The sequence below is a fragment of the Syngnathoides biaculeatus genome, chromosome 1 (assembly GCF_019802595.1).
Source record: "Syngnathoides biaculeatus isolate LvHL_M chromosome 1, ASM1980259v1, whole genome shotgun sequence".
Taxonomy (NCBI): Eukaryota; Metazoa; Chordata; class Actinopteri; order Syngnathiformes; family Syngnathidae; genus Syngnathoides; species Syngnathoides biaculeatus.
In genome coordinates this window covers 1,466,067-1,475,295 of record NC_084640.1, presented here as the reverse complement: position 1 = coordinate 1,475,295, position 9,229 = coordinate 1,466,067, and the positions used below count along the sequence as shown (strand labels likewise).

The 9,229-nt window shown below is 42.9% G+C and overlaps 1 protein-coding gene across 1 annotated transcript; it reads right to left on the bottom strand.

Moving 5' to 3' along the window:
• Positions 1–1,809: 1,809 nt before the first annotated feature.
• Positions 1,810–9,014, bottom strand: prrt1 (proline-rich transmembrane protein 1). The gene is made up of 4 exons (XM_061825228.1): positions 8,962–9,014; positions 5,650–5,981; positions 5,173–5,364; positions 1,810–1,986 (listed from the first exon to the last, which is right to left on the bottom strand). Exons 1-4 carry the CDS (start codon positions 8,975–8,977, stop codon positions 1,810–1,812), a joined length of 717 nt encoding a protein of 238 aa, XP_061681212.1. The 5' UTR covers positions 8,978–9,014.
• Between the last annotated feature and the right edge of the window lie 215 nt (positions 9,015–9,229).

The following is a 9,229-nucleotide window of genomic DNA, read 5'->3' as shown; positions in this document are numbered from 1 at the left end:
AGTTTGACATTTTTGGATTGTCTACTTTGTGTTGCTCCTTTTCAGCTCAACACAAAGATCTAAGTTCCATGTGCAAGAGGTGGCGTACCACAGGGCACACTTAAACAACCATTCGCGCGGACAATTCCGAAATGTGCCCTGACTCTAAATTTTAGTCTTTAGTAAGATAACATGCATATTTTTCAAAGGCAAAGTAGGCATGTTTCCCTTCCATTCCAGTCATAAATGCCAAACAAACACTCTCATAGCAACTAAAAAAAAACAAATAAAAAGAAAAAGGACAGTACTATACTGTATGAAGAATTATTTAGCTAGCATGGAATTTTCCTTCATCAATAAACACTGAGTATTGGGGACAGTATAATAAAAATAACACTGTATACATTTATATAAACAATATCAGCTATGTACAGTATAGTTACTCAAATAATTTAAACCGTATTATCCAAATGAGGAACGGGCCAGTTGAAGAGATATGTGAGCAAAAAAAATTATAAAATAGGTCCAGGGATTAACAGGGGAAGTGGAAGTGAACAAAATCATTCTCACCACGACTAAAGTGCTACAAAGCAGTTTAGGCATTATTATTATTGTTACTGTCTCCCTCTTTCTTCTATTACGAACATTCATTTCAAGTGTTCAAGCATTCACATTTCCTCAATGTCGCTGTTTGTCTAACGATCGCTATATTAAAACAACCACACTCATATCGAAGGAAATCTGAAATCACCGCACAGGAATACTGTATATACTGTATATACTGTAGTCGCGGACATGTGCACGTCAAGCCTCCATATTAAAAATGAATGGAAAAGAAATTGAGGATGCCATGCAAGGTTACGCTGTCTCCTAATCTCTACCATTTCACAATAATGGCCAGCGCAACACAAATATAGGCCAATACCCTTTTCAAAACAATATAGCGAGATCCATCAATGACTTATTTTCTTGACTACAAAAGAGATCATTTAGAAAGTTGCTTTGTGAAATGTCAAACCGCTTCACAACAAATGCAGTTATTGTCATGCACTACTTTGAATTCTACGGCTGGAAGAAGCTGCGTTGTCGCACCTCGGATTGGTCGTTAATATCGATAATACGGTCAGGTGTTGAATTCAAGCCAATTTGAACACAATGTTAATATCTGGCACATATTAGATCAATCAATAACTAAATTTGGGAAGAAAATCCACAAACTGACACACATTATATAATGTGTGTTTGGACAGCAAATAAAAAAAAACATCTCCCAAGCACTTTGTCAACTAGACTACTTTTGGTTCGGTGTGTTAAATGTGTATCGATCCCCCCATGACACTTCATTTTCAAGTGCATTGCCGATAATACAAGAGCAGGACACTGTTTTTTTTTTTCAACATGGTACAGCAATCCAACCCCGAAAAAAATAGTTACATACTGTACTATAAATATATATACTGTATACAGTACTTGGTTAAATAGAAGTATATTTTAGTGACTTAATCTTTGTGTCACTGCTCCCATGAAACAAATGAATTGGAACTCAGTGTGAATATAAGGTGGATAATAGGCTTTTTTTTGGCTTTTGGATATCCACCGGAATTGGTTGGCGATGTGTATTTGATGGCAGCATGTTTGGTCACATGGTTTTGTGTGTGTGTGTGGTGTGTGTGTGTGTGTTGTGTGTGTGTGTGTGTGTGTGTGTGTGTGTGACCAGCCTGGTGTAACTGCAAGCAGTAGCAGTGCATATTATCAGTGCTTCTGTTTCCAAGTAATTATCTAAGCTGATGTTTAGCGGTGGCATCCACCCCCCACTCCCTCGCTGTCCTGTTACGGCTCCCAGTCGTCGTCATGATGCTGCGAGGCGATGATGACCACCACGGTGAGGATGGTGCACAACACGATGGAGGCGATGCCAACCGCCAGGCTGATGAAGGAGAAGTTGCGGGCCTCGCGAGAGGCGATCTCTGCCGTCACCATGTCCCCTCTGGCGATGGCCGTACGCACCTAAATGAAAAAGGAAGGTATAAATAGCCCTTGGAGTATTTAATTAAGATCTAGCATATCTAAAGCCCCCATGTATTTTTTCCACTTGGCTAAAGAAGTACCGTAATTTCCGCCCTATAAGCCCCGACTTTTTCCACACGCTTTCAACCCTGCGGTTTATGTGGTGATGCAGCTAATTTGTGCATTTTTTCTGACGGCCACAAGGGGGCACTTGAGCGGAAAAGGTAAGAGTGAGACCGGGGGAATACATGTGCCGAGGAAGTGACGTTTACCGGTCCAGCCCTGTTAGCGCTGCGCTAGCGTGTTACTGCTGTGTCGCAGTGATTTTTACCGGTATGTTTTTTTTTAACCGGCCATGTTAGCGTGGTGGGGCTAGCGTTAGCACGGCGGCACTAGCATTAGCGCAGTGGTGCTAGCGTTAAACTCACTGTATACCGTCTTTCTTTGTAAATATCTCATGTTTCAATGTGGGTTTCAATTTGGGCCATTGTTGTCATGGTCCTGCCGGTCTAGCCCTGGCTGTGCAGGTGCCCACGTAGTCGCGCTGATTGGGAGGCGCACACCTGCGCCTCATGCTGGCTGATTGGTCCCGGTGTATACAGGACCCTGGAGACGACTGGTCCTTCTCCAGATCGTCGCAACTCATGCCCTGTTCCAGCACTCCTGCATCTCTGATCTCAAACCCGTGTGTACCGACCTCCGCCTGTTCTCTGACCGACCCCGTAAGCCTGACTCCTTTGACACTCCTGCCTTCTTTGATCGATCTCCTGTGTACCGACTCCTGCCTGCCCACGGACCTGCTCTCTACGCCCGACGTCCAGACTACCGCTGCTGCACCTGAATGTCTGCCTGATCCCCGACCTTGGAACAATAAACGTTTTTCCCGAATTACCTCTGCATCTCCTGAGTCCTGCATTTGGGTCCTCCCTCCGTCTCAATGGGTCGTGACAATTGCGGCTTTTACACAGCTGCGGCTTATGAATGTACCAAATGGTATTTCCTTTACAAAAGTACTGGGTGAGGCTTATAATCAGGTGCGCTCTGTCGGCCGGGAATTACGGTATGTGACTTCAGTGTTACAATGTTACTATGTTTCCCACTAACCCTAATTCACCGTAATCCAAACCCTACCCATCCAAAACCAACTAAAGACCCTACCCCATCCTAAACCTAATCATAAAAAATATCTTTGTTTTTTTTTTAGTTTGAACTCAGAAGTCCAATCACTGTTAGGGTTCGGCACAACTGTAGTTTACTTGTAATGTTTAACTGGGCCGAGTGGCACACGTGGAAAACCGTTACACATAAGACACGGTCATTTAACTAGTGCACCCTAGTAGTTCTACTAGTGCTCTTAATTGTCTTTGAAGTGAGGATAAAGACTGTCTGGGTATTTGACTCTTAAGCAGGTTATCAAGTGGGACTGTTATTGTCAAATGCTTTTACAATTTATTCTCATATTGATTATTAATTGAAAAAAATCAATAATCCCCCCCTCACAAACACCAACAACCATTCAGATCACACATACTGTAGTTAACATTTGATAGGTACATTACACATCTTACAGTGTCTTAAAAATCACAGAGACACACCTTTGTGGTTTCTGGGAAAATTTTAGCATGGGTCTGTCTACGTCGTTTTGTGTCAACCTATTTGTGCACTCAACTTTACCAAATTATTTTATTCCTCCCACCCCACTTTCCCCCCGGCCCTAATAACAAGTATATCGAATATATGCTTAAACGGCTTTCCGTAGGAGGGCCCATTTGTATATTATGTAAGTAGAAGATGCACGAGTGGGTGCAGTGCAAACACAAACGGATCGATTTCACCAAGCGTGCGGAAAGAAAGAGGCCACGTGGCACTGCAGCTACACACCAAAGTCAGGCCCAGGCCTTGTCAGATCAACTCAATTCTAAACCAACTAAACTGAGTGAGCAAGACCACTGGGGGAAAAAAAGAAGACAACATCCCCTCCAGTCGCTCCCTAAATGGTGTCGTTATGTAATGTATCGGTTGGGTGCATGTAGCCCTGCGCAGTCTGTTGCTGTTCCACAAAAATAGATTAGATTAGATTAGATTAGATTAGATTACATCAGATTAAATAATACCCAAGATAGATAGATAGATAGATAGATAGATAGATAGATAGATAGATAGATAGATAGATAGATAGATAGATAGATAGATAGATAGATAGATAGATAGATAGATAGATTAGATAGATAGATAGATAGATAGAGATAGATAGATAGATAGATAGATAGATAGATAGATAGATAGATAGATAGATAGATAGATAGATAGATAGATAGATAGATAGATAGATAGATAGATAGATAGATAGATAGATAGATAGATAGATAGATAGATAGATAGATAGATAGATAGATAGATAGATAGATAGATAGATAGATAGATAGAGTGAGTGAGTGAGTGAGTGAGTGAGTGAGTGAGTGAGTGAGTGAGTGAGTGAGTGAGTGAGTGAGTGAGTGAGTGAGTGAGTGAGTGAGTGACTGACTGAAGAAAATAAGTATTTGAACACCCTGCTATATTGCAAGTTCTCCCACTTAGAAATCATGGAGCGGTCTGAAATTTTCATTGTAGGTGCATGGCCACTGTGAGAGAGTTAATCTAAAAAGTAAAAACCAGAAATCACAATGTATGATGGTTTTTTAAGACTTTATTTGTGTGATACAGCTGCAAATAAGTATTTGAACACCTGTCTATCAGCTAGAATTCTGACCCTCAAAGACCTGTTAGTCTGCCTTTAAAAGTCATGACAGACAAGATATGTCCACTCCATGTATTATCCTGAATCAGATGCACCTGTATGATGTCGTTACCTGCATAAAGACACCTGTCCACCCCATACAATCAGTAAGACTCAAACTTGTAACATGGCCAAGATCAAAGCGCTGACCAAAGACATCAGAGACAAAATTGTACAACTCCGCTTGGCTGGAAAGGGCTACGGAGAAATTGCCAAAAAGCTGGGTGAAAAAAGGCCCACTGTTGAAGCAATCATCAGAAAATGGAAGAAGCCAAACATGACGGTCTGTTGGCGATTGAAATGTGTGTCCATGCCCTGCGTTTATTTAGTTTTCACATTTAATCAAACCTCAAATTTTAAAAGTAAGTTGGCCGCAATGTGATGCGAGCACGTGTGCCCGTGTGACTCACCTGTACTGCTTTGATGATTGCAATGATGCCAGTGGGCCAGAAGCAGCACACCGTGGTGAGCACCGCGATGGGCAGGTAGTCGTGCGGCGGGCGGCGGTCCATTAAGGTGATGCTGGGCGGCATTTGCATGGGATGAATCTGACCCGGTGGCATCGCTGGGTGACCTCCGGCTGCGGGCATGTAGGGCTGCCCCTATAATGCACAAATGAATACTTTTGGAATGTTGATGGCGTTTAGAATTTCTTTGTAAATACAATTTTTCTAAATCTAAAATGTAGCGTCGCTTGACTTTCATTTAGCGTGTACTCATTTGTGTAAATTTGCAATATTCACACACATTCCACATTTAAACAGAAATAATAGTAATAACAATTTGTGACCTGTGCTATTTTTAGAACACGCCTTGCAGGCCAAATTGAGTACTTTGCAAGTGTTCATGAAAAAAATTAAGAGTCTTGTGACTTAAATATGACTCACCGACGCCATGGGGTACACAGGAACATAAGCGGTACACGGCTGCAGCTGCAGAGGGTACCCAGGATGGATGTATCCCACTGGAGGATGAGGCATGGTTCCTCCCGGACCCTGAGTCTGGACTGTGTATCCTTGTGGGGCCCCAGGTGTTCCCATTGTGTTACAATGGAATTGAGTCTCTTGGAGGTATCCCTCTGAGCCCGGGGGCGGAGGTGGTGCTGGATAGCTAGGCTGGGCGCCGGGTGGCATGTTGGGGTGCTGAGGTACATTTGGGTCCTGTGGACCTGGGATGTACGGAGGCGGCTGCATCATCTGACGGGCAGAGTCGTCGAGGCCTGAGGAGAAGAACAAAAGGGGGAAGAAAATGAGGTGGGAAGAGGACCTTGTAGAGACCGTAAATCTAAACTGTTGCTGGTTTGGTGAAAGCAGCAAGCACACTTTCGGGTGAGTTTGAGATGAAAGAAATTACACAGAACCCATCAAACATATTTGGGATGAATCAGAACAGGAATGTCCAAATATTTTCCAGCGAGGGCCACAACATGTAGTAGGTCTACATACAGTATGCTAAAAACTCACAAACTGTCAAACTCACTTTTACTGTAAAAATGACACTTTGGTGGTATGTTTCTCCCTCAGAAGGCCAGCATGTTTCATCACCTCATCATATTATTACATACAATACATTACAAGCAAACTGATGAATATTGCATGTAAGGCCATGAGTCCCAACACTTTTCTCCACACAATGACTTTTTATCACCACAGTTCTTAAAGAAAGACATCAAATGAGCTCCATAAAGGGCACACAGACCTGACATTTCCCCAGCAAGAATACCCGTCCAAGTGCTAAAGATGACGTTGACTAGCATTTCTGCAGAATAAAGACCATTCCTCCCTCCATCAAACCTCCTGAAACGACGTTCATTAGTATTTTTGCAGCATTCTCTGCCGAAACATGACCCCCTGTGTGATTACGTGACGCCGGAACTGACTGATAGGTTCTAATAGAGGCGCAGGCTACTGTTTGGAAAGGGATGTGAGCGGGAATGAGGGGGTGACATGGGAGGGACAGAGAGGGGGAGGACCTGAAGGGACGGAGAGCAGAACAGCTGAGTGATGAAGGATGACGACTTGCGCTTAGGGATCGACTTTACATAATAGTGCTCCTCCTCCAGCTCTCTCCCACTCACAGGAACAGATGGAAAAAGGGGGCATGAGCTAAAAGGAAAATAATTGAAATAAAACACTAAAAGTAAAAGCCACCTAATTCAGTCTTTTGCTGTGAAAATGTGCTGATTAGGAATTATTTTATTACATTGAAAAAGACCTTGTCAAGATGCTGATGGACGCCGGTAAGAGTGTATCATTATCCAGAGTGAAATGAGTACTGTACCAACGAAGGCTGAATGGCCACTCTGTCAGGAAGAAGCCATAACTCCAAAAGAAATATCAATATGCAGGGTTAACAGTTTGTAAATGCCCATAGGAACAAAAACCTTTTGGGAGATGTCCTGTGGTCTGACAACACTAAAATGCACCTGGTTGACCATAATAAGCATCATTGTATTTCGAGCAAAAAGGGGGAAGCTTGCAAGTCTGAGAACACCATCCCAACTTTGAAATACGAAATTGGTAGCCTCATGTTTTGGGATTGTTTGCTGAAGGGACTGATCCACTCCAGAAAATAGATGCCATCATGAAGAAAGAACATGATTTGGACATCAACCAGGAAGTTAAATCTTGGGCACAAATGGGTCCATATGAACGATGACCCGAAGCTCACTGTCAAACTGGTCACAAGGGGTTTTAAGGATATCAAAGTTGATGCTTTGAAGAGGCCATCACGAAGCTCTAATCCCCATTGTAATGACAAATTATGGCCAGACCTGAAAAGGCATGTGAAGGCAAGGCGGTCTACAAGCTTGGCTGTTATACAGTTATTGGTCATTATAACTCTCTGGCCACATCAGTAAGTTCCCACCAGTCTCCCAATTTTACTCCATCCATCTATCTTTTTTTTTTCCGCTTAGCCTCACGAGGGTCGTCGGGAGTGCTGGAGCCAATCCCAGCTGTCATCGATCAGGAGGCGGGGTACACCCTGAACTGGTCACCAGCCAATCGCAGGGCACATAGAAACGGTCGCACTCACAATCACACCTAGGGGCAATTTAGAGTCTCTAATTAATGTTGCATGTTTTTGGGATGTGGGAGGAAACCGGTGTGCCCGGAAAAAAACCCACACAGGGAGAACATGCAAACTCCACACAGGCGGGTCCGGGATTGAACCCGGGTCCTCAGAACTGTGATGCCAATGCTTTACCAGCTGAACTACCGTGCCATCCCAATTTCACTCAATTATTCAAAATAATTTTTTTGTCAATCTAGTTTTACAATTGTGGCCAAAGACACAGAAAAACTTGTTTTGTTGTCATGTTTTGTTTTCAAACCAGTATCATTAAATCAGAAATTATACTATAACAAACAATTATGATAATTATGTATTTATTCGGTATAGTGTTTTTTTTAAAAAACATTTTAAGGGTAAAAGAAATAAAGTTGAGTACTGCTCCATCACTAAATGACATAACAGAATTATCCAGTTAATCCACTTTTTGTGACATTTGTTTTTATTTATTTATTATAGTGCTGGGGGTGGGGGGAGCATATCGAGGCTCATTGTTTCGCACTCCAAAATGTAATATTGATTAGTGTTAATTATTTTAATAGAAAAACATAGAAAACTGCCATTTGCCACCAGTAGACGTTCCACGACATCCATGGTGGCAATCAGAAAGAACACACAAAATGGACTGATATGGGCTTGAATTTACAATAAATAAATAAATAAACAATAATAAACTAGAGACACGACTGTGATGTGTGGGAATGCATCACTGGACGAAATGGTCACACATTTGATTTCCAGCCGTGATTCCCGATTTAATCTTCAATTCACACAATCGTCACAGCATCATTATGGCTGCCTTCACCTCAAGGAAAAACCCAAAAGGACGAATGCTAGGCTGGCGATGTGTCAAAACCAACAAATCCAATTAGAACGCGAACACATTTGACATTTGGAACACTATGAGCCAAACTGGAATAACGGAACCATAAGTAATGGAAGGCCGCATGATGAGGCTTCTCCGCCGGCTGCACCCACGCAGGGATGTGCGTCGAGCAGGCTGAAAATGCGCACATCCACAGCGGATGGACATCGAGATAAATGAGCCTTGCAATAATTATAATTGGGGAAGGGGGAGCACAAACATGCGCTTAAAAAATAAATGCGCAACAAATAACTGGTCTCACCGTGTTTTTCCGACATCACTTGATGGGATGTTGGCACTAATCCAGATAAAGGTGGGAGGAATCCTTCCCAAATACGTCCAACGGTGCTTTTTACTCCCAAGGCGTGCAGCCCATCCTCAAGATGCCCTCATCTTCAAGAGCACTGATAACCTGAGCTCCGCTATCTCTCCCTTTGGTCTCCCCCCACCACCACCCCTCTCTCTCTCTTTCGCGCGCGTGTGTCTAACAAGGTTTGCCGACGATCACGTCGGTGAATATGAAATCAATC

Bases quoted from the DNA above. Each gene is read 5' to 3' on its own strand.
- prrt1 (XM_061825228.1), bottom strand. The intron at 5,365-5,649 runs GTGAGTCATATT...TGTGCATTATAG, and splicing joins CTGTGTACCCCATGGCGTCG to GGGCAGCCCTACATGCCCGC. The intron at 1,987-5,172 runs GTGAGTCACACG...TTTTTCATTTAG, and splicing joins CAATCATCAAAGCAGTACAG to GTGCGTACGGCCATCGCCAG.